This window comes from Solanum stenotomum, chromosome 10, assembly GCF_019186545.1.
Source record: "Solanum stenotomum isolate F172 chromosome 10, ASM1918654v1, whole genome shotgun sequence".
NCBI classification, from domain to species: Eukaryota; Viridiplantae; Streptophyta; class Magnoliopsida; order Solanales; family Solanaceae; genus Solanum; species Solanum stenotomum.
In genome coordinates, this window is record NC_064291.1 from 34,335,378 (window position 1) to 34,362,746 (window position 27,369).

The window sequence follows — 27,369 nt, forward strand, 5'->3', positions numbered from 1 at the left end:
AACTCAAGAACTCAAAATCAACTCATCTCAAGAATACTCAAATTTAGGGATAGCACTCTAGATTACTCTTTTACTTATTTGAAAGTAGATGTAGGGCGTGAGGACAAACTAGTACAACACTATGATAGCCTTGCAGAACTTGATTAGAAGCCTTGAAACCATAGCTTGAAGGAGAACAATCAAGAAAACCTTTCTTGAGATTCTTGATTTAGTTTCTTGAAATATCTATGACCACGAATTATAATTTTCATTAGTGATTCATAACTGTATAGAGAAATTTGAGTTGGAAAGAATGGAATTCTTGGAGAGAAACTTACCTTGAAGAAGAATCTTGAATGAAAGTTTTCTACTTTGATTTTTCCTTAGGGTTTTGCCTTGGGATTTGAGAGAGAAGAGAATGTTGGATTAAGAGATGAAAATATGATTGGTTTGGGCCTTTAATTAGTCAAGAAATCCGTTTAAAATTTTCTTAGAGGTAAAAAGACAAAAATGACCCCTTTTAATGTTTTTCCATTGGCTAATTCATCACTGCAGTGTATCAGATTACTAAAATAGTCATAACTTTCTACTCGGAACTCAGATTGACGTAAAACTGGTGGCGATTCTCACACTAAAGAATTGACCTTTTCACATATAGACAATTGTAGAATCACTCGATAGTACCTTACACGTAAATAAAGAATAGTTCGAATTTAACTTAAAATTTTTAGGGTGTAACAACAGTTTTCATGTTATAAAAAATCATGAGTATTATATCAACCAACTCGTTTTACGAACATTATTTTCTAGTAAATTTTCCCTCTGTCCATTTTTATTTATTTATTATATTATAAATAATTATTCAATTTTACTTGTTTACTTTAGAAAATTAAGAGATAATTTATCACATAATTTCTAATTCACTCTTATTATTAATTATAGTCATTAGGAGAGGGAGGAGAGAGGCTACTGAGATGGCAAATAATGGAGAGAGGTGAATTATATATGTATATCTGTCAGATAATTGTATATATGTAACTGATATACATATGCATTTATATACCTGGGAACGAGATTCATAGAGGGAGGAGAGAGGCGAGTGAGATTGGGAGGGGGGGAGTGACGTGAGCAAGAGAGGGCATAGAGTGGAGAGAGAAAAATTGTATTTGTATAGCTGTCATATAATTGTATATGTATATGTATAATTTGTATTTGTATAATTTATATTTGTATATGTATAAAAAATGAGAGAGACAACATTGAGAGATGTGTACATAATTATAGCTAAAATTAAGTTGCGAGTGTTAATTAATGACACACACATACACACAAAAGAGCAACTTTCACATATAGCAAACATAAAAATCATATTTGTATGTTATAGTTATAGTTTGCATAATTGCACTCCATAACAAATTTTATGTTTGCTATGGAGCTTTTATTTTATATTATTCGCTAGATACATCCAATTTATATACAAATTGTTCAATTTTGTATAAATTCATTTATACAATTGGATAAGTTGTATATAAAACGTTTCAGTTTTTTTCTATATGTGTATATGTAAACAGTCATGTTCATCTTTAATTATGATAATTGTGTTTGTATATTAGATGTTATTTGTATATGTAAATGTGTTTTTTTGTTAGGCTTGTCCATTGTATATGTACATATAGCTGTAATTTGTATATGTACGTGTTCTTTGTATAGGTCTATCTGTGAAATCTATATGCAAATAAGAAATAGTATTAACTGTAATTTGTATAAGTATATGTTCTTTTTGTTTTGCTTTTCAGTTGTATATGTATATATGTGTAATATGTATATAAATAAAAATTTGTATTAGTTGAATCTGTATATGTGTATGAACATGCATGAAAAAAATTAAAAATATTATACAGAATACAAAGAAAAAAAAGTATAAAGTTGATTTTAACATGTTTTTGGCGATTACCTGAAATTTTAATAGCACATTCGGGAAAGTAATGGCGACGATTCAAAAATAATGTTGGAGAGAGAAAACTAATATGTGTGAGAGAATTTAGGAGAAAATTGTGTAAATGGAGAGAGAAAAGAACCGAAAATTCAAAAATAATGTGGATGAGAGGAAACTAATATGGGTGAGAGATTATAGGAGAAAATGGTGTAAATGGGGATAGAAAATAACTGCTTTGATTTGTATATATCTTTATACAAATAAGCAGCAAGAACTTAGTAACAACAGCCGAAGAAGCAAACCACCATTTTCTTGTCTTTTAAGGAACATGCAATTCGATTTAGTAGAAAATGTCGCTCGGAGAAATTGCTAGTACCTATGCTTGTTTGATCCTTCACGCCGATGACTTCGCCATTACCGCAGAGAAGATTTTTGCTCTTGTAAAAGCAGCAAATGTCACAGTCGAGCCTTACTAGCCTTTCTTGTTCTCCAAGCTTGCCGAGAAGAGAAACATCTCAGATCTCATCATGAACGTTGGTACCGATGGTGGTGGTGGTGTATAAAAGGAACTTCAGTTTGTTTTTTTTTACTTGTACAAATTTGTGGAACCCATTAATAGCAAACTGTCCAAAACTGTAGCTACTTAAAGGAAATAAATGAAACAGTAGCTATATTATTTATTCTAAATTAATAGTTTATCATTCACAATTTTTCCAAAAAAAAAAAGAAGTATATTTTGAGCCCACATAAATGTATACAACGTAGACCAAGCCCAAACTTTTAGAAGCAGGCTGGATTAATATAAAACGAAGAGAGCCCAACTTCTAACCTGCCTTAAATCTTTGACAAACCCTTTCTCCCCTGTCCCAATCGAACTCTTCACTGCCTCTCATTTGTATCTGCCATCGGCCGCAGTGAATCAATATCAAACCCTAATCTCAACATGGCGACGCCTCAGATTAGTAAAAAGCGAAAGGTACGTCAGTTCAATTTCTCGCTGTGATTTTAGATCTAACTGAATATTTATAGTATGACTTGAATTGATTTTTGTATGTGTTTTAGTTTGTAGCGGATGGAGTTTTTTTTGCGGAGTTGAACGAAGTGCTGACGAGAGAGTTGGCGGAGGATGGTTACTCGGGAGTTGAAGTTAGGGTTACTCCCATGCGAACTGAAATCATCATTAGGGCTACTCGTACTCAAAACGTTCTTGGTACATAAATATATATAAGCAAATTTTTTCTTCATGAAATTCATCGATACACTATTATATACTTATAAATGACTCCATTAACATGTTAGAGTTGCAGCCATCAGCTAGCAGACTAGATGTAATTAAACATTCTACAGAATAGCAACTGTATATATTTGTAAATGTACAGCATATATATGTACATACAAGTCTATCTTTCCAAGAAAGAAGGCGGGTTTAGTCTGTGTATGTGAACTCTAGTAATCAAGTATTAGTTTGGTGTAGTTCTCACTCTTTAATTAGAAATTATACACTTAATGCTCTCACTAGGTGCGTGCTTCTAGCTCTGACACCACAATTATCATAATACAATTATACCCTTGATGAAGTTTATATTATGCATTTGTAAATAAGGATCTAAATTTTGTAGAATACTGAATAACTTATTGTAAAGATTCTGAATGCTGTAACATTACATTACTAATTTTTTTTTTTTAAAAAAGATTCTGAACGCTGTGTGTCGTGCAATGCAGATTACTCTGTTTATCCCATTTAGCTGCCTTAGTTGGACACATTGCTCAAAATAAATGTTAATAATTTGTATTTAGATAGATCTGGGTTCCAAAATGGACGTAAAAATGATACTTGGAGAGATTAAACTTCTCCCAGTGTGATCTTATGTCCTGGGGTACTTTCTTTAATCATAAAATACAAAATATCAAAGATGGTACAGGAAAAAGCTTTTTATGTAAAAAATTTATTCTAAAAAAAAAGGAAGCTTTTTATATAGAAATGGGAGGCATTTTGGGATAACTTAGTAAAATAGGATATTAGTTTGAATCGGAGGCAAGTGAATCATCCTAGCTGATTATTGGATGAGCTGGAAGTAGGTGTGTTTTAACGGATTGATTTTATTATTAGTTGAATAATGTTGTGTTTGTGTCTGTATTTTCCAGGTGAAAAAGGTAGGAGGATTAGGGAGCTGACTTCAGTTGTTCAGAAGCGTTTTAATTTCAAGGAAAATAGTGTTGAGCTCTATGCAGAGAAAGTCAACAATAGGGGTCTGTGTGCCATTGCTCAGGCAGAGTCACTGCGATACAAGTTACTTGGAGGACTTGCTGTCCGAAGGTCTGTTGCTTGGTTGCACTTGATCCCTGCCTTATTTTTCTTTGTTGTTTGACTTTTGAAAGTCTCAGTTTTTCTTTGTTTTCTGTCTTGGAAGCCATCTTTACAGCGAGTGTGCTAGTACCTTTCTCGGGTGTGAGGATGACTATAATTGATCCCATCTATTTAGGAATCAGAGAAATATATTTATACCTGATTTCCTATTTCGATGAATTTAAGTGGGGAAATTTCTGGTGACGTAAATACCTGTGAGGAAAACAAAACTTTCTGATAAAGAAGATTTAGTTAAGTAAAAACTGTACGTATACAAAATATCTTCCAATATGGTTGTGCATTTTTTGGGTCCCATTATGCATGCATCTAGGTAGTGGTGGTTTTCAAGATTTTCACCCAGGGGTTCAACTAATATAAATGTAAAAAACAATGGAACAGCATATGCTGAGTATCCAACCCCCCCCCCCCCCCCCCCCCCCCNTGTAGTTTGTAACAAATGTACTAGATATAAAATATCTTCCAATAAGGTGTTCCATTTGTTTGGTCTCATGACTGACTGGGTCTACAATACAGGTGCATCTTCATCTTTTCAAAGGGTGAGATATCATTGTATTTAAGGCGACACAACCTTTTAAGGTCACCATGCATCATAGCTATTGAAAGCAGATTTTGCCATGTAAAATATGTGTAAAACGATTATTTGTTAGTTTAGTCAAATATTTATGTTGCATGTTTTTTCTTCAAGATTAGGTAGTTTTTGTTGTAGTTCAATTTGCACGTCATTCAAATTCTGCAGATGTCTGCAACTCTATGGTATTAATCCTTTGTCATGATGTAGGGCTTGCTATGGTGTTCTGCGATTTGTAATGGAGAGTGGAGCCAAGGGATGCGAGGTATGTTGGGTGTCATTTTCCTTCTCTATATCTATCTACAAGTAGATGTTCTTTGAAATTTTTATATGGGTCTCTTTTTCTTTAGGTGATTGTTAGTGGAAAGCTCCGTGCTCAGCGTGCCAAGTCCATGAAGTTTAAGGATGGTTACATGATTTCTTCTGGCCAACCTGTTAAAGAATACATTGATGCAGCTGTTAGGCATGTGCTACTTAGGCAGGTTAGTATCTTGTCTTCATAAATTTTTACTGATCTGTTGACTTATTGTTATTTTTGTGCTGCAGCTTTGTTATTATTTAACATTGCTGCTACTTTACTTTGTTGTCTATTTACTTCATAGGGTGTGCTCGGTATCAAAGTAAAGATCATGCTTGACTGGGATCCTAAGGGTAAACAAGGGCCTATGACCCCATTGCCAGATTTGGTGACTATTCATCCACCCAAGGAGGAAGAAGAGTTTGTTGTTCCTCCTCCTATGATAGCTGCTCCCGCAATCGAGGTTCTTCCTGTGGCATAACCTGTGTTGTGATGTTATCTTTGGTCTTGAGAACTACTGCGCTAGCTGGCTTGTACTTTTTATTTATTTTCTTTTCTTTTTTGACTGCTGAATACTAGGTTACATAGTGAACCATTCTGCTCTAGTTTTTGGAAAAAGTTTTGTTGAACATTTTTTTTCAAGTAAACAGGTTTCTTACAAATAAGGAAAATTACTTTGCTAGTACAGAAGAAGTTACATCAGTGGAACTTCACGTGGTGTCTTTTCGATCTTCTTAAAACATTTAATCCTCATCCCATCTCTATCACCCCACTCCTCTATTGTCCACTTCTTACCGTATTTGTTTAGATTATATATAAATATACTTTTAAGATAATATGGTGTTCTTTTCAATCTTCTAATACATTTCATCTTCGTCCACTTCTTGTAGTATTTACTTAGATTATATATAAATATTTTTTGTTTACTTGTCAAAAACAAGAAACTAAACTTTCACTTTTTTTTTGGAAAAAGGTTACCTTTGTACTATCACATCTTAGATCTTTTAATTTCATCATCTGTGTACTCTTATTGACTTTAAACTTGTGAAGGGAATGTTCCTGCGGAGTTGCCACATTACGTGAATATCTGCAATTTTCTTTCTCCACTTGATAGATCTTGTTCGCAAGTGCAAGAAGGGTACATGGACTTGACATGGTTTGGGTTTTTCAAATATTAAATTAAATTATTTTGTTGGATTTTTAAATATATGAATCAAATCGAACTAATAAAATTTGGGATTTTCAACCTCTGTTATTTTGGGTTTTTTGGATTTTTCTCAAATTTTATGGTTAGTTATTCATATAAACATATAATTAATTTGTATTTCAAATACTCCTTTAGGTCTATCAAAATATAACTATTTAAGTTTTTTTTTTAAAATCATAATATTAACATATTAAATCATGTTAAAGTAAGTCTAATAAGTATTGATTATATGACTAAACATTAAAGAAATATTAATTTAGGTTATATACTTTAATTGTCTAATTAATGTAAAACTAAAGAATAAATATTCATCATTGTCATAAGGGAAAATAGTTTGAAAAATACTTCAATTTTGGACGAAATTGCTGTTACGATACCAAATATTATGGATGACCTTTTACCTCATGCACTATTTAATAGTGTATTTTAAAGGTATATATGTGTCCACGTGGACACATTACTATTTAAAATTATGCAATATTTATGATGTCCACGTGGACACATATATACCTTTAAAATATACTATTAAATAGTGCAGGGGGGTAAAAGGTCATTTCCAAAGTTCGGTATTGTTATAGCAATTTCGGTCAAAGTTCAGGTATATTTCAGACTTTTTCCCCTTAAATTAAGGATAAACTACATAAATGGGCCATAAAACTCAAAATAATTACATGTTCATACCACAATCCAAATTAATTCAAGAAATATCATTCTCTCTAATAAAAAATTACAACACATACTCCTTATTCCTTAAGGTTGATAATTTTCGCTTAATGATACTAATCATGTATCTCTTATATGTATCTACTATTATTTTGATGTATCAAGTATCAATTTCATACATTATATTCAAAAATATTTATATCGGATACATAGTAAACATATACATATAATTATGTGTATCTAATTATGAAATGTAACTGAAACACACGAATTAGGAACAAAGCACGACTGCATAATCCAAAAAAAGTAATTTTTTTCAAAATTCTTCCTCTTTTTTTAGCATCTGGATTTTTTTCTCACAAATTTGTATAATCAACTCAGATACATGAACTCTTAACTAGATATATGTACACATGATGTGTATTCAACGTTGTTGTACTTGATGTATATTTAATTGTGTATTTGTTCTGTTTAACTAAAGCTTGACATAATTCTCCATCTTGATTGGATCGTTTTTATACTTGGATCTATTCTCGACTTGAATGTTGACGGATGAAGAGTTAATCCCTACGATGAGAAATTCATGAGTGAAAATAAACAAATAAAAGTTGTTGATTTAGTATAATTAATGTGTAGTACATTTAACAAGAATCATCTGATAGTGTTTGAGAAATAACAAAATCAAAAAATATAAAACCTAATTGATAAAACTTTTTAAAATTGAACTTTAGAACATTATGAACTTTAACTCAGATACAAAACCAAGATACATGATTATAATAAAACAATAGAAACAAACATATATGTATAATGTTGATTTGAATGCAAACATGTATTGAGAGGATGAAGGAAGAAAGAGGGAGAATGTGAAGGAAAAAAGAAGGCTGGTGGACGTGGGGGTGAAAGGTGGGGTGTGTGTGTGGNGGGGGGGGGGGGGGGGGGGGGGGGGGGGGGAGTCACGACATATGCGAATAGAAACATATTTGACTTGTTAAAGGACCATTACTGTGGGATTTTAAATTTTAGATAATTATTCAATACCATATTTAAGGGATTTGTGTATCTGATTTAATATTTTAAAATATATGGTATAACTATTAAAAGTGATAGGATATGTAATTGTTTTAAACTAGAGATAAATATAGTATATATAGTAGTGATGTATGTGTAGTTAGGTAGTTTTTCCTTTTATTTTTGTTAGCATTAATATTGATTTGATTTTGATTTGGGCTTTATTAGAGTTAGCTATACTAGAGTATAGATTATAACTATTAGGGAAAAATGATAAATATATCCTCGAATTATCATAAATGATATGTCAATACCCTCCATTATACTTTAAGGTTATTCATACCCTTACCGTCAATCTTTTGATTGTATTTACCCTTGTAACAAATGGAGGGCCACATGTCATTATCTAAACGGTCTATCCAAAATCAATTTAATTTTTACCCATAAATTAATAAAACCCACCCATTCTATCCATAATCTAACCCACCCACGACCCACATAACTTAAACCCTCAATTCTTCCACAAATTATTTTTTTTTTCCGTCCAGCAATAGTTCTCCGGTAGGAGATTTGCCGTCGCCGTCCTAATGTGCTCCAACTTGCACCTTGTTAGCACATTATAAGCGATTACATTCACTAATTTCTGGTCAATCATGGTAGCCATGGACATACCCATCGTCGCCGGTAAAGAACACAACAAACTTGGTGGTTGTAATAGGTGTTTGTTCCTGTGTTTCGTAGATTTAATTTCAGTCTTCGCTGCCTTTTCAGTTGTTCTTTACGAATCTCTTATTTGGATGGTTTAACTTGTGTTCTCTCTGATAACCCATTTAAGATTTATCGATTTTTTCTGGTAAATCATATGAGAACTTCTGTTCTCTCTGGTGAACCATATGAGAACTTGTGTTATCTATGGTAAACGGCCATTTGAGAAATCCCGCCTGAGAACCATAGGTTGTTTCTTTGTAAACTTTCATTGATAGCTTCAATTTACACATCATTAAAAGTAAATATTCTGGAAAAATGAATTCTTTTTCTTCATTTTGAGGCTTTTTGGGTTGTTCAATCTATTTCTCTTCTTTGATTTGTTCTTTATTTGTGTTGCCTATTCATGTTTGGACATTGTGAAATTCATTCTTGATGGTTCAAGAGACCGTCTTTTGTTTTGAGAGGAGTCATCAAATTATTCAAAGTCGGATCGCAGGGGATCAACGACTAGGTTTCGCGAGTTTGAAGTTGTGAAAGGTTACATATGGATGGAGTTTTCAATTGCCATGAGTGACGACATGGAAGTCAGCTTGTAGGCATTTAGGTTGGGCTGTTGGAATTATTTTCCGGCAAAGAGCAAGGTTCAAGTATGAGAACGCAATCGGAAATTACAGTGAAATCTCTTTGTAATTTGAGTGTGGATATTTTTTATTTGGGTGAATTTTTAATTAATCGGGTGGGTTTTTTTATTTTTGGGTAGAAATTTATTAAATATCGGGTCGGTTGATGTCCTTTAGTATAAAGGATATAAACACTCTACAATTTAGACGGTAGGGACACTGATGTTCTAATAGTATAACGAAGGATATACACGTATCATTTACAAGTACGGGGAAATATTTGTCCTTTTTCCCTAATTATTAATCGAACATTCAAAATTCTAAGTCAAACTTGATATTATATGTTAAAAGATAAAAATTATGAAAAAGTATAAGAAATATTTATAAATTACTCTCTAACAAAGTAAATAATTATGTATAATTTCTTTTAATTTTTTATATATAATGTTGGGTTAGTTTGGACTTAGATCGACCTTTTAAAGATAAAAGTCATAAAACTAAACAAATCCAAATATAATTAACTTTTCTTTTTTAAATACCAAATCAAAACATATCAAACCACTAATCAACTTATTTTTCTCAATATAACTTGATATAAGATTTGATGCATTTTTTGATTCAATTTTATTCACCCCTACTCGTAACAATGTTTTGATCAACAAAGTGGTACTAGGTGTATCAACAGGTAGTTATGTAACAATATTATAAAAATGCGTTGTGTGAATGTCTACTCCATTTCATTTTAATTTTTCATGTTGATTTGATGAAAATATTTATTTAGAGATTTATTTTATTAAATTAATCTAATTAATTATGCTTTGAAAATACGTCTTTTTTTTTTAAATGGTTCTTTCATCATGTATTATTCAAACAAAAAATGAGTACATGATAATGAGAGATGGAGGGTTAGTATCCCACTCCATCGAACCAGACATAGAAATAGATGCTCTAGCAAGACAATGAGCAACCTGATTCGTTGATTTCTTAACAACCGACAAAGAGATAAAAAGTAACTTTTTGATAAGAGTTTTACAATAAAAAACTAAAGAATCACAGTAAAAGTAATTCACCAAATTTTCTTCCAGAGCTTGTTTCACAAGTAGATTATCAGTTTCCACAACCAACCTCGTTCTATTGAACCGTTCCTTTAGCCAACTAAGAGCCTCACGTATCCCTATGATCTCGGCCAACAATGGGCTAGCCACACAACCAAGAAATAAAGTTTTCCCCAAAATATGTCCTTTTATTTTTTGAAAAGAAAGAAAATATTACTTTATTGTTCGTTCTTTCTCTATGTTTTCAACTGTATCTTTCTTTCTTTTTTTCCTAAAAAATTTCTTCCATTTAGATATCCATTACACCATGATTCTTTCTTATTGGGGAAATTGAATCCCACAATTCTTCAACAATATCTTCTTCTTCTTTCTTTATTTTCTAAATTTTTTCTTCCACTAGATACCCATCACACAATGATTTTCTATTATTAGGGAAATGGAATCCCACAAATAAATTGAATATTCATTCAGCGTGTTTTTCTCCAAATTTTTTTAGAGTTCGGGGATTATATATCTTTCATTCTTGAGTAATTTATTTTTATTTAGTGTGATTTTGTTCTAAATCTAACGAGTAAGAGAGATTATTCTAAGAATTGTGTCAACAATTGAAATAATGATCCGATTTTGAAGATTTTACTATCAACGATCCAAAAAAATGGTATGTTAAGAATTTGTTGTCACTACAATACTGGATTTCTCAAGTGGCGGGGCAGAATGTTACGGATATACAAATTGATAGAGGAAATCACGTTTTGAATATGATACCGTCACCGTGAAATATGAATTCGTATAAATTGATACGTTTTCAAATTGAATATATATGAAATAGGATATTATGTATAGGCAGTTGACAATATGTATACAAATCTAATTGTCTGTATCAAAATATTTTTACGGAAGTAATATATCTATTAGAGGTAGATATCAACAGTTGTGCAATGTATTTATGTATACAACTAATGTATACAAATAAAATATAAGTAATATACATACTACATTTGTCATGCCACAATCAATGTATACACTAAATTTTAAATCAAATAAAATAGGTATTCATCAACTGAATCAATATGCTAAATAGATGTATACAAAAATAAACAACAATTTAATTAACCTATAAATAATAATAAAAAAAAATTGCTACATGTATCCGTAAAATGACATTCCTAATTTAAAGGAATATAAAGACAATTACTAATCTTATGAATACAAGGAGAGAGATAATTCTAAATAATATTTTGCTAGTTTTAAGTAGAAATTGTTGGAAGTTAGAAGAGAGATGATATTAAATATCTTTTATTATTTTAAAAAATTATAATTTGAAAGGAGAGAGATAATTCTAAATAATATTTTGCTAGTTTTAAGAAGAAATTGTTGGAAGTTAGAAGAAAGATGATATTAAAAATCTTTTATTATTTTAAAAAATAATTTTAAAATGCGGATTTATTACTTTTGGGCTAACATGTGCCATGTTTTTATTTGTCTATTAATTGCTAATTAATATTGGGCCATATATTGTCAATTATATGTAGCAATTCTATGATCAAGTTTTTAGAAGAAAATAAGTGCTTCTAGGGAATAACAAAATTATTTTTAGAAGCTAATTCTCTCTCTCTCTCACTCTATCCATCCATCCATCTATCCATCAATCCATCAATCCATCCATCCATCCATCCATCCATCTATCTATCTATCTATCTATCTATCTATCTATTTATCTATCTATCTATCTCTAAATTGTTTGAATTTTTGGTCAAAAATATTCTTTAACTATATCTAAACTTAATGTACATCCTTCAACTAATATATTGAACAAAAATCATCTCTAATGTATTCAAAGCTTAGAAAATTGATTCTTTCGTGAATTTTGTTGAAAAACACTAACAAATCGTACCCATGTGCAATTAATAACGGTCATTTTCAACCCCTCTCTATTTTACTCTCTATAAACTATATTTGAAAAGCAAAATAGAGAATGAGTTCTTCAATCACTCTCTATTTGTAACACCCTGGAAATCTAATGACCTAAGCTAGAGCGTAACATGTAGTCTAGTAGCCTAATGAAGTTAAAACGTAAGGTTAGAGTCCTAAAATAATTTCCCTAAGTTAGTACTAGGGTTCTAGTAACTAAACGTCAAGGCATGACCCCCTAGGACCCCCCAAGGGTCCTTGAGGAGGACCCAAAGGAAGGTCCAAAAAGCTGTAAAATACAGCATGACCTACGATTGGGAACCCATGAGTCGTGGGTGGAACCACGCACCGTGGTTAGGAGGCGTGGGTCGAGACTTAGTCTCCCCAAGCTGGCCCCCAATTCACCCTCTCTAATCCAAACCACGCCCATGAAGGACGGACCGTGGTCCCATCCACGATCCGTGGATCACCCAGTTGCAAAAGCTGGTTTGGGTTTGACCAAAGGAGGGGTGTTTTGGTAAATTCTATTTTGATTAATTAAGTGTAGGGGTGGTTATTATTAGTTATTTTAGATATATTAAAGTACTTTTAACTATTAAAAACCCTTTTTAATTATCATAACTCACAAATTCAAAACTCAACCAACTCTCCTCTCCAAGATATTTCTCTCTCTAGACTCCATTAAAGAACATCAACAAGGTCAAGCTAGGGGTTCAAGATCCATCCTTTTCACTCCAATTTCGTGAGAAAGACATCAATTAAGGTATGAGAGTCTTGATTCATGGAACACTTTTCTCCATGAAGCCCTTCAACTCTTTGATTTCAAATTTATAAAACTAGGGTTTTCAATCCAATCATGGGTTCTTCCTAAAAATGATTTCATTATGTTAATTGTCTTATATTATGGATGATTTGATGTTTAATGGTGATTTTTATTGTAAAATTCCCCATGAACCCATGAATTACCCATGAGCCCAATTTCATGAATTGTGATGGGTGTATTAATGCAAGAAAAATACTATGAATTGTATCTATGTAAATTTAGTTATTGAACATTGTTTTATTCATGCTTAAAGTAGTAATTCTAAGTGTGATTGTGAGACATGATTTATGACCCTTGAAAGGGTAAATTGGTAGGGTTTGTACATATTGATGGAAGTTGTGTATAAACTTATGATCCACATGAATGGTGAAGATCCTATGACTAATGTGTAAATTGAGGTATTGTTGAAAGGTTATTCTTACCTTACCCCTACACTTGATTATGTATGAATTGTCTAGGATGATGATAATGTTGTGGTGTTGATGGAAAGTCTATTCTCATGAGAACACTATGAATGTAATGTGAAAGTTCTACTCACATACTAATGTTGATTCTAAGGTTGAAAGTACATTCTCACTTTATTAAATCTATGAACTATTTTATGAGTTGTATTGAATGAGGGGTAAAATATTCCTTCACAAATGTAAATGCAATTCAAAACTAATTATGTATAATTTGGGAAACAATGCTTAGCACCGAGTGGATATGGTCAATGAGGTAGATGCCCTTTCGTCAATACAATAGGTCGGGTCATCTAAATTATTATTATGAGATGGAAGCTCCTCCGCCAATACAAGAGGTTGGGTTTCTAGAAGCAATCTATCTATCCCAAACTATGTGCCCACATAGGTCTTTAGCTAGTGGATCCACCTTATAGCTATACATTTAGTTCTACCTTGGGCAAGTAGGACACTTTCTTTCGATGTGGGGTTATACGACACCGGATTCCATGTCGCTCACATGGTTTATGTTGGTTAATGTTATTTCCCTATATAATAATAATATGAATTATGATAAGAACACGAGTTATGTACTATGGTTCATTAAGAAGTTCTACTTAGCATGGATGGGGGTATGAGACTTCATTCATGCATTGCACAAGAGGGCTTTGAGAGTGATTGTGATATGTTTTCTTAAGAGATGATGATTATGAGTTAAATGTATGCTTTATATGAATTATGAACATGAACTATACTTATGACTTCTTAATGAGCTTTACTTAGTGTGAGTGGGGGGTATGGGACTTCACTTATACATTGCACAAGTAGACTTATAAAGGGGTTGTGTTGTGGGTTCCTTATACTATGAAGGCAAATGAACTTATGTATGCATGATATGAATTGTTGATATGAGTGTCTTACTTATTATAAGATATGAACATGAATGTCTCCTTGTTTATAAATGTTGTCTATGGATAATGTCATGGTATGTTATGCATGATCATGGTGGCCTATAAGTGATACTTAATGTGGATAGGATTATGGGATCATATCTATGCATTGCACAAGTAGAGCTCAAGGTTACTTATGTGATGGTTCTATTTATGATGATATTCTTTATGATATGATGAGACATGAATGTATGCATGTATGTTGAATGGTTGGTTGCTATGAATGACTTTCCTTATAATTTAAGTAATGTACATGACTATTTCCATAGTTGTGACTATTGATTATGATGAGGTCTAAAAATGATATGTATGACTAAGGTAGCTCCAAAGGAGTACTTAGTAGGGTTGGTATTATGGAATGTCCACGATACATTGCACAAGTGTTTCTTAGGGGTTGCTAAGGTGATGGTTTTACTATGTTATGGGTATAAATGTGATTATGGCTTGTCTTTTACATTGAAAGTGCATGTTGGTTTCCAAACTTGATAAATGCATAATTTTCAACTAAAATGTCCTTTTTATCATATTTTCAAGGATTTTATGCATGCTTCCATACTTAGTACGTCTTCGTGCTAACCCCTTCTATCTACACTTCTATAAGTGTAGGCTTTGGAGATATTGGATTCCATCCTCGTGGCTAGATTCATAGTAGATCAAGAAGAAGAAGATTGGTGAGTCCTCATTTTATTCGAGGGCTTGGCCATATGTCTTTTATTGTATTTCTTTTATGTTTTAGACATTTTGTAAGGGTCGTGACCCTAAAGTTGTATTCAAGGATTTTAATTCAATGTTATAGATGGTTTCAGACATGGTGTCATAAATTCTCTTTCATTTTATAAAAGACTTCGATTGTAAAGAAAAGTTTTAAATTTCGCACTATTTTCCTATGCTATTTTGTTCAAGTTATGCTATGAGGCTTGTATGAGACCCCTTGAGGTGGAGCACGCCGTGTTACGTCTAGGGGGTACCCCTGGGTCGTGACAAACATGGTATTAGAGCATAAGGTTTTGGGGATAATTTTTGGATGTCTCCAAGCACATCTAGTTGAGTCTTGTTCATAAATGTGAAACGTGCCACATTTTCTGTATAAGAGGTTATCAAATGTTAGGAAAACTTCACTTCTTCATTCTCTAAGTCATGTCTTATAGTTTAGCTTTATTACACCTTTCTCCTAATGTGTGCCCTATGGTTTTCAGGATATGACTACTTCAAGGGCCTACATTGAAAGGATTGAGAAAGACAATGTGGAGCAAGAAGTTCCACTCCAAGCTCCTCTCCAAGCTCCAATTGACCCTATAAGGGAGAATGTGACTCATTTGGACTTTAGGTCCGCTATCCAAATGTTGGCTCAAGCCTTGATGGTGCAAGTCAACAAATAGGTTGTAACTCCGGCAAATCCTATAACGGGGATAACTACTTCTAGATTGAGGGAGTTTTTAGGGTGGTATCCTCCTATGTTTTATGGCTCCAAGGGTTTGTGGAGGAGGTCTCTAAGGTGTTAGACCATATGGGGGTAACTTTGATAGAGAAAGTGGAGTTAGATTCTTTTCAACTCAAAGGGGTTGCACAAATATGTCATGATCAATGGAGAGAGACTAGGCCGGTAGGATTGGGCCCTATAGAGTGAGAAGGGTTCAAGAGTGCCTTTCTAGATAGGTTCTTCCCTTTAGAAATGAGAGAAGCTTTGGTGCTTGAGTTCATCAACCTTAAACAAGGTAATATGTATGTTAAGGAATATGCATGGAGGTTTACTCAATTATCTAAGTATGTTCCAATCCTAGTATCCGATCCCAAATTTGGGATGAGTAAGTTTGTGTCGGGATTGTCCGATTTAGTGGCAAAGGAATGTCGTATGGTCATGTTTGAGTATAATATGAATATCCCTCATCTTATAGTGTATGCCTTTGAAATTGAGCAAAAGAAACTTGAGGAAAGGTTGAAGGAGAAAAAGTGGGTTAGGATGGATGATGGAAATTCTTCACTTGAGAGGTCCTTTGGACAAGATCCTTCTAAGATTCTCCCAAAAGTTAGGGGGGGGGGGTGTCTAACCCTAAGCCTAAAAGAGGAAGGAATAGTGAATAAGTGTTACTTAAGCCTACTTGCAAAATATGTGAAAGAAAGCACTTGGTAAGTGTCTAGCCGGCACGAAAGATTGTTATGGTTGTGGTGGGAGTGACCACAAAATAAGAGATTGCCCGGTACATACCACTAAGGGAAGAGAAAGGAAGAAAATTAGGTCTGATGCTCTTCAAGCTAGAGGTGAACAAGAGTGTCCTCCTAATGTTGTTCCCAGTATGTGTTTCATGCTTATTTCTATTCCGATAGTACTTGTCTTTTGTGACTTGATGAATTGGACATGATGAGCTTTATGTTGTCCTTAGTATGTATGGGTTTGATTATGGTCATGTGTGTATGATGGTGGAACCCCAACCTAGCCATTATGAGTTTTTGTGATGGGATGGATGAGTTGATAAATAGTGGTGTATAGGTGTTGAGTAGACTCCTTTGAGAGAGGCTAGAAGTGTAATCCTCCATGGTTTAGAATCCCTTTATGTGATGGATATGAAAAAAATTGAGTGTTCTAGATGTCCATGATTTGGTTTGACTTGAAATTTTCACCTTAAGAGGTGTAGTGAGTTTGAGGAGTTTAGTCCCGATTTGGTAGGCATGTGAGACCTTGAGTGGTGTTGGTAAGGTTGCTTGTGAGCAAGAGTGCTTATATGAGAACCTCTCTAATTTTGAAGTACTAATTGGGATCTTAGACCGGAAAGTTAAGAAATAGAAGTGTAAGAAGATGCTTTCATGAAAATGTTGATGAGTGGTACTTTAGTAGGGGTCTTAGTTGAAGGTGCTTGTTTAGGAGGCCAAGGGCCAATGGGATGTCCCAATATCCTTATGTTCCCTTCTATTCCTCCTCTAGCTTAAGATGATAAGTTCTCCTTGACTCATTTCTTGATTGTGGAGTTTTGGATGTATATGTGTCCCATGATTCCCTTGTCCCATAGAGTTACTTTTGTTAACCTTGGTAGGGTTTGGATGCATGATTATTAGACCTTTATGGTTTTAGAGCCCGGTAAGGTTATAATGAGCCTTGGTAAAGCTTCAGTTTGTTAGAAAGGAGTAGTATTTGAGGTTTTAGTAAGAAGGGGGGTTGCTCCCAAGGGAGGGGGGGGGGATCATGTGCTTAAATAGCAGTATTGATTGAGAGTCCCAATATCCTCATCCTTTTCTTCTGTTCCTATTCTAGCTTGAGACCAAGAGTTTCCTTTTGAGCTTGTTTTATGTCTAGGAGTCATGAGTGTTTTAGAAATTTCCATGATCTCCTTATGTTATGCATGTTTTTGAAATATTCTTATTTTGTATAGAATGGGTTTTTCATGACTTACATGTTACTTATGTTGTTGTGCTTCTTAGTATGGTGATGGCATATTTGATTTCATGAGATGATTTGATGAACATGCTTTGATATGTTTTGATGAAATGACATATTGGCTCCATAGTGTGTTGTTGAGCTTGTTTCTAGTTGGAAAATAAAATTCCTCCTATGACTATGATTAATGATGTTTAGAAGTGTTTGTGTAGTCTCACTCCCAAGGGGGAGATGGTGTGCCTATCTATACATTTGTTGTTATGTGCTTATGTGTTGCCATGACTTCTTTATATAATGCTTGTTCATGAAAACTTGTGTTTTGAAAGGAAATGAGTTTATGTGTACTGTTTTCCTCATGTTGTAATACATTGAGTATGAGTGCCTATTGTACTTCATGAGAAGAAGAAAAAATATGACTTTGATTTGAAGTTGAGAAATTCCTCCTTGAATGGAATGCTTTGTGAGAGTAAATTGCATATGAACTCCATGAGAGTATGTTGAGCATATTATGACTAGGAGATGGTAGTTCCTCCTTGAACATGGCTAGTTATTGAGATTCTTGCATCTTGGGTTGGTAGATGTAGTTCCTACTTTCTTGTATTGCATTGGCCATGTTGTGAAATAGAGTTGAAGTTTCCCTCCTTTTGAATAGTGCATTTGCAGGTTTTGCACATTTTTGATGTTACATGCATAATGGGCTGTTAGTCTAGAGTTTCTAAGTTAGTTTGGTGTTTAGATTATCATTTAGGGACGAATGTTTCCAAAGGGGAGATAATGTAACACCCTGTAAATCTAATGACCTAAGCTAGAGCCTAACATGTAGTCTAGTAGCTTAATGAAGTTAAATCGTAAGGTTAGAGTCCTAAAATAGCTTCCCTAACTTAGTACTAGGGTTCTAGTACCTAAGCGTCAAGGCATGACCCCTAGGACCCCCCCAAGGGTCCTTGAGGAAGAGCCAAGGAAAGGTCCAAAAATCTGTAAAATACAACATGACCTACTATTGGGCACCAACGAGTCGTGGGTGGAACCACGCACCGTGGTTAGGAGGCGTGGGTCTAGACTTAGTCTCCCAAGTTGTCCCCTAATTCACCCTCTCTGATCCAAACCACGCCCATGTAGGACGGGTCGTGGTCCCATCCACGATCCGTGGATCACTCAGCTGCAAAAGCTGGTTTGGGTTCGGCCAAGGGAGGGGTGTTTTCGTAAATCCTATTTTAAATAATTAAGGGTAGGGGTGGTATTTATTAGTTATTTTAGATATATTAAAGTAATTTTAACTATCAAACAACCCTTTTTAACTCTCATAACTCACAAACTCAAAACTCAATCAACTCTCCTCTCCAAGATATTTCTCTCTCTAGACTCCATTAAAGAACATCAACAAGGTCAAGCTAGGGGTTCAAGATCCATCCTTTTTCACTCCAATATCGTGAGGAAGACATCAATTAAGGTATGGGAGTCTTGATTCATGGAACACTTATCTCCATGAAGCCCTTCAACTATTTGATTTCTAATTCATAAAACTAGGGTTTTCAATCCAACCATGGGTTCTTCCTAAAAATGATTTCATTATGTTAATTGTCTTATATTATGGATGATTTGATGTTTAATGGTGATTTTTTTTGTAAAATTCCCCATGAACCCATGAATTACCCATGAGCCCAATTTCATGAATTGTGATGGGTGTATTAATGCAAGAAAAATACTATGAATTGTATCTATGTCAATTTAGTTATTGAAAATTGTTTTATTCATGCTTAAAGTAGTAATTCTAAGTGTGATTGTGAGACATGATTCATGACCCTTGAAAGGGTAAATTGGTAGGGTTTGTACATATTGATGGAAGTTGTGTATAAACTTATGATTCACATGAATGGTGGAGATCCTATGACTAATGTGTAAATTGAGGTATTGTTGAAAGGTTATTCTTACCTTACCCCTACACTTGATTATGTATGAATTGTCTAGGATGATGATAATGTTGTGGTGTTGATTGAAAGTCTATTCTCATGAGAACACTATGAATGTAATGTGAAAGTTCTACTCACATACTAATGTTGATTCTAAGGTTGAAAGTACATTCTCACTTTATTAAATCTATGAGCTATTTTATGAGTTGTATTGAATGAGGGGTAAAATATTCCTTCACACATGTAAATGCAATTCAAAACTAATTATGTATAATTTGGGAAACAATGCTTAGCACCGAGTGGATATGGTCAATGAGGTCGATGCCTTTTCGTCAATACAATAGGTCGAGTTATCTAAATTATTATCATGAGATGGAAGCTCCTCCGCCAATACAAGAGGTTGGGTTTCTAGAAGCAATCTATCTATCCCATAACTATGTGCCCACATAGGTCTTTAGCTAGTGGATCCACCTTATAGCTATACATTTAGTTCTACCATGGGCAAGTAGGACACTTTCTTTCGATGTGGGGTTATACGACACCGGATTCCATGCCGCTCACATGGTTTATGTTGGTTAATGTTATTTCCCTATATAATAATATTATGAATTATGATAAGAACACGAGTTATGTACTATGGTTCATTAAGAAGTTCTACTTAGCATGGATGGGGGTATTGGACTTCATTCATGCATTGCACAAGAGGGCTTTGAGAGTGATTGTGGTATGTTTTCTTAAGAGATGATGATTATGAGTTAAATGTATGCTTTATATGAATTATGAACATGAACTATACTTATGACTTCTTAATGAGCTTTACTTAGTGTGAGTGGGGGGGTATGGGACTTCACTTATACATTGCACAAGTAGACTTATAAAGGGGTTGTGGTGTGGGTTCCTTATACTATGAAGGCAAATGAACTTATGTATGCATGATATGAATTGTTGATATGAGTGTCTTACTTATTATAAGATACGAACATGAATGTCTCCTTGTTTACGAATGTTGTCTATGGATAAGGTCATGGTATGTTATGCATGATCATGGTGGCCTAGAAGTGATACTTAATGTGGATAGGATTATGGGATCGTATCTATGCATTGCACAAGTAGAGCTCAAGGTTACTTATGTGATGGTTCTATTTATGATGATATTCTTTATGATATGATGAGACATGAATGTATGCATGTATGTTGAATGGTTGGTTGCTATGAATGACTTTCCTTATAATTTAAGTAATGTACATGACTATTTCCATAGTTGTGACTATTGATTATGATGAGGTCTAAAAATGATATGTATGACTAAGGTAACTCCAAAGGAGTACTTAGTAGGGTTGGTATTATGGAATGTCCATGATACATTGCACAAGTGTTTCTTAGGGGTTGCTAAGGTGATGGTTTTACTATGTTATGGGTATAAATGTGATTATGGCTTGTCTTTTACATTGAAAGTGCTTGTTGGTTTCCAAACTTTACAAATGCATACTTTTCAACTAAAATATCCTTTTTACCATATTTTCAAGGATTTTATGGATGCTTCCATATTTAGTACGTCTTCATGCTAACCCCATCTTTCTACATTCCTATAAGTGCAGGCTTTGGAGATATTGGATTCCATCCTCGTGGCTAGATTCATAGTAGATCAAGAAGAAGAAGATTGGTGAGTCCTCATTGTATTCGAGGGCTTGGTCATATGTCTTTTATCGTCTTTCTTTTATGTTTTAGACATTTTGTAAGGGCCGTGTCCCTAAAGTTGTATTCAAGAGTTTTCATTAAATGTTATAGATGGTTTGAGACATGGTGTCATAGATTCTCTTTCATTTTATAAAAGACTTCGATTGTAAAGAAAAGTTTTAAATTCCGCACTATTTTCTATGCTAATTATGTTCAAGTTATGCTATGAGGCTTGTATGAGACCCTTCGGGGACGAGTATGTCGTGTTACGTCTAGGGGGTACCCCTGAGTCATGACACTATTGCACTCTCTATACTCAAATTATAGAGAGAGGTGAATATTAGGGTTCTCTAATTTGGAGACTATTCTTTATACTCTCTATTTCATTTTTTTGATTTTATTATTATTTCTACTATATACTCCCTCTGTCCCAATTTATATGACTCACTTTTCTTTTTAGTCAGTCTCAAAAAGAATGACACATTTCTATATAAAGTAACAATCTAACTATAAATTATCTATTTTACTCTTAATGAAATGATGTACAACCACACAAATTTCTATCATTCATTGTGGACCACAAGTTTTAAAAGTCTTCATTTCTTTCTTAAACTCCGTGCCGAGTCAAAGTACCTCATATAAAATGGGACGGAGGGAGTAATAATTTTAGTTAACATAATATAAATCGTATAGACCATTACTTAAATCTAGAATATTCGTAATTCTTTTTAATGTAATATAAAGTTTAAAAATATATATTATTTACTATATACAACTTTCATCCTGAATTGTTAATATTTCAATTTATTTAATTTTTGTCACTGATATAATTTGAAATTATTATTATTATTCACCATGTAGAATAATGAAAAACTCCGATTCAAACAATTTTATCTAGACATAAAATATTAATGACAAAAAATGCTCATTTTAAACTCTGTAATTCATTAATTGAGCATTTATGTGAGTAACATAATAATCTTGAAAGTTGAGTATTCATATAAAGTTTATATAATTGTATTTCATTAATTATTTTACTTTTATTTGAATTGTCCATTAATATGTATATTATATAATATTTGCTTGCAATTTATCTTATTTAGAAATTTAAAATAAAATCTAATTTTATCTCAAATAAAGAATTTGAAAAGATTAAAATCTACATTACATGAAGATTATATAGGGTGATTATTTGAAAAAAAGAAAGAAATGATCTATATTATGAAATAAGAAAATAAAAATTAAACAAAAATAATGATATAATATTAAGGAGAGGGAAAATTTCTTTTTTTAGTGAGTACACTAAAAAATTGGGTTGGGGTTGGTTGTCTTTAAAAATAAGAGAACTCTATATTTGGAGAGTAAAATAGAGAGTAGGTTGAAGATGTCAATGGGCATCTCTAACCCTATCCTCTATTTTACTCTCTAAATATAGATTTCTCTATTTTTCCAGACAACCAACTACAACCCAATTCTCTATTTTACTCTCTAAAAATAAATTTTTCTCTCTCTCCTTAATATTATATTATTATTTCTATTTCATTTTTATTTTCTTATTTCATAATATAAATTCTTTCTTTCTTTTTACAAATAATTACCCTATAATCTATATAATCTTCATGTAATATAAATTTGATTCTTTTCAATTTTTTAATTAAATGTAGAATTATATTTTATTCTAAATTTCTAAATAACATAAATTACAACAAATATTATATATAATACATATTAACAAACAATTCAAATAAAAGTGAAATCATTGATGAAATACAATTACATAAAAAATAATGCATTATTATAAAATTTAATTTTAAATTTTACATAAATACTCGACTTTCAAGACTATTACGTTTCTCCCATAATGCTCTATTAATGCATTACATAATTCAAAATGAGCAATTTTTTTCCTTATTTTTTTTATGTGCAGCTAAAAATTGTTTAAATTAACAATTTCATCTTGCATCCAATTATTTTGTGTACTAATTTACTTCCCCTATTCCATTTTGAACTATTGCAAAAAATATTTCCATGTTCATTAAAAAGTGTAGTTTAATAATTTATCACTATAACATAAAAATAGATTGTTTGAATTATCATGTAAATTTTGTGTATTCTTCATAGTGAAAATAATTATAATTTTAAATTAAATATTTAAAGTGACATTTTTTTAGAACTTTTTTTAGAAAATTTGTTAATTCGGGATGAAAATAATATACTTATCAATAGTATGTTTTTCCGATTTTATATTACTTAGAAAATAATTCAACTATTAAAGACTTGAGTCGTGTATTAAAAATAGATATTTTATTTTACTTGTCCATTTTAATAATCAAGTTAAGTTTTTTTTCCCATACTATACGTAGTATAAAATAATGGAAAAATGGACAAATATACCTCCGAACTTTCTTAAATCGTATGCAGATACCCTCTGTCATACTTTTGGGACATTGGTGCCCCTGTCATCCAAAAACTAGAGCATATATACCCTCTATACTGACGGATATACATGTGTCATAATCTTATCCATCGAGCCGACATTTATTAAATATCGGATCGACGAATAAGATTGCACCACATAAGTTTATTTAGTTTTCCGTTAGAGTGACACACTCTATGACTCCACGTGGCACACTCCATGACTCCACGTAATTGAGGCGCGTGAGAGATGTTTGGATGCCACATAAGCTAAAAAGGTGTACAAAATTATAAAAAATGGGTTCAAGGGTAATAGGACGTTAGTTTAGTTAAGGTGTGTCTCTGAGATTTTGGTCATAGTCTATGGGATGCTTGTGTCATATCTCATATATTTAATTAAAGTAGATAATATTTTGGAAAAATTATGCAGAATAGCAAACATATAGCCTATATTAGGTACTATAGCTATAGAAAGTTGTAATTCGCGGCTAGAACTTCCCCAATTCTTGTTATTCGTTTGATTTGTATAAATTCAGTATTTGTATAATTCAATTCATGATGGTATAAATTCAAAATTTTGTATATGCTTACCCTAGTTAGTATTATGATTGAAGAAAGGTTTATAATAAATTACCCTGTTTGTATATTGACAAGTGAAATAGAAAAATGGAGTTCTAAAAAACTCCTACATGTATAAATACAAAATTTGTTTATACTTTCCCTATTTGTATATTCACTAGCGAATATAAAAACGGATAAAAATATATAAACCGCAACCTCCATAGCAATCAAAACTATAGCTATGGAGTGCAATTATTGAAACTATAGCTATAGAGCCTTATTATGTCTATTATGTTTGTTATTTCTAAAATTTTCTCTAATTTTTTTCCATTTCCTTGCCAACTTAAAAAATATTACAAAAATCAATTAAAAAAGTTAAACGGCCTGAATCTCATTTTATGGAAGTCCATTTTAACTTGTTATTTTAAAGGGGAAACTAAGCAAAAATACCCCACAAAATCAAAATAATTACAAATATATATCCCTTTACATTCATACCCTACTAAATAATTACACTATATAAGGCTGATAGTTTCACTTAACTAATACTAAATCGGTATCATATACTGTATTGATATTATTAAGGTTGATAATTTTACTTAATTAATACTAAATCAGTATATATACTGCATTGGTATCATTAGACATCCCTCGGTAAATTCTTATGTGCTCACTCAAAAGCCAAATCCAGCCTCATACCACAACAATTAAACAACGTCTTTTAACATCCTCTCCCTCCCGCCTAAACACCCAACAGACATCCCTCTGTAAATTCTTATGAGCTCACTTAAAAGCCAAATCTAGCTTCACACATTAAGACGACGATGACACAAATACATTCCGCGCTTCTAATCCAATTAATCGCGCAAATCTTTGGGGGTAATCTTTTTCAACAATCACAAGTTACATTTCTTTATGTTATTTGTCGGTAATCGATTTTATAGATAGGAGCATCTTCTCTGGTGAATAGGAAAAACATATTGATAACTTCTCTATCATAATAACTCTTTGACATTTACCAAAAATCAGCTTACATGTTATAAGTTACAACACAAATTCAAACAAACCAACAGGAAATGAGATCACTTTTAAGAAGCCAATAATGAACATTAGCAAAATCTTGAAGAGATGAGACTAGGTGACCAAGCAAAAGATGGCCCTTCTGGCCCTAACATTGTTAAGTTACTGTGCATTCATAAGGCTTCTTCTAAGGCCTTAAAAGGATAACTAATGCTAGTTGCATCTTTATAAGAACTCTCATAAGTTAACAACTTTCTATCTCGAAATCCAAATTTTGAGTTATACTACCATACAATTTTCGATATCATCCATCTAACGGGAATGCCTTGGCAGGTGAAGAGTCCCTAGACCATCATGCTTCACGGCCCCTGAGTACTATTCCTTGGATGGCCAGAATTATGTAGAAGACCGATCCAAGTCCGACACACAAAGTCTGAAGTTCTAACAACAACCAACTATCGAAACAAATGTGTCTGCTCGCAGAGACATCGGCAGGCAGCTAACATCCTCACAACTCTTGTGGTAGAGCATCTTCTGTACATAGTATATCAGATAGCACTATGAGGCCTAACTACTTCTTCGTCGACTTCAGTTATCTATGCATCGTCACATTTGTACCATTGGTTTCTCAAATGCAAATACGTCACATAGTGACCAGATTCTAACATTCCTGAATGTGTGACCATTGCAAAAAATTCATATTCTATAGAAACATCTGTTTCATCACCGTCAAACGAAAAGATTCTGTTCCCGTATCTTTTCCTTACAATTGAAGATGATAAATATGGCTTCATATCCAAAGAAAAAAGAAATTGCACATGGCGATCGATCTTTTTGGATATTTTTCTGGTGGGAGAATGTTCAAACCATTTTATATGAAAGCAGAGCACAAGTGGGAGCTTTTTGATGGACATTTGTTTCAACGCGTCTTGCTATTCTTGATAATTTTCACAGTACAATTTCTGATCGGATCCCAATTTTTCTGGTCTTGTGAAGAGGTCCAAGCAACCTACGAGAGATTCATTTGGCTTACTGAACTTGCTAGCAAAATCCTTTCGGCTGGAGTTGCATGCACTCAAGTCGAGAGAAATGTTCATACAAGGATCATGAGTAGTTGAAGTGAAACCGCATGATGCACTGGTGACATCAAATCTCAAGAGCCCATAGAAAGTCCTATGAGCAATACACTAGCAATCTCCATTACCTGTATAAGAAATGTCTCTTATGTTATAAGAGACAATGTAGAAGAGGAAGCCACAAAACTCTCAAGTTCTCAACGTCTTAATACACGAATCACCCATTTTCTCATCAATGAAATTGAACCTAAATAGAAGTACAAGTAGAAATTTTGAAATAGGAAATCGAGCATGTACATGACAAGATTTATACTATATCTACTCACTGTATTGCATTTCAAACAAAAAGAGATGAACCATATGCATTATCATAGGAACAGACCCTAGACCATGTCCTACACATAGACAAGAAGTATAAGAACCATTCTCATCAAAATATACCTTTGATTTCCAAATTTGCTTTCCCCTCTTTGTCATGGATCTTGTCCAGCATTTAAATGAAGAAATCATGAGCATTTTACTGCATGTAGGTAGCATGATTTTCCGAATGTTCCCACCAACTGCAAACATAAATTGTTCAATAAAAAAGAATCACTACATAGGTCTTCAACATGTCAAGTCTCTAACCAATGTGAAGAATTTCCATGTATAAGCATCTGATCTAAGCCGACAAATGATGATATCTTACTACATCATAGAGATTTTAATTTTGCCATTATAAGATAATTGCAAACTTGCATATTGCCCCGTTATAGAGGAAATGCATCAAATATTAGTTTCACAATTACACTTGTAATTAATAA

At 32.9% G+C, this 27,369-nt stretch overlaps 1 protein-coding gene across 2 annotated transcripts in view; it reads left to right on the forward strand.

The window, feature by feature from the left end:
- Positions 1–2,722: 2,722 nt before the first annotated feature.
- LOC125878264 (40S ribosomal protein S3-3-like) overlaps positions 2,723–27,369 on the forward strand; it is a 73,923-nt gene continuing 49,276 nt past the window's right edge. The window contains exons 1-6 of one of the 2 annotated variants that reach the window (XM_049559471.1): positions 2,723–2,891; positions 2,978–3,125; positions 4,061–4,232; positions 5,062–5,116; positions 5,202–5,333; positions 5,454–5,612. In XM_049559471.1, the coding sequence (XP_049415428.1) occupies positions 2,859–2,891; positions 2,978–3,125; positions 4,061–4,232; positions 5,062–5,116; positions 5,202–5,333; positions 5,454–5,612 (699 nt within the window). In that variant the 5' untranslated portion in view covers positions 2,723–2,858. The remainder of the gene's footprint in view (positions 2,892–2,977; positions 3,126–4,060; positions 4,233–5,061; positions 5,117–5,201; positions 5,334–5,453; positions 5,613–27,369) is intronic. The other variant, XM_049559470.1, reaches the window with a different exon arrangement.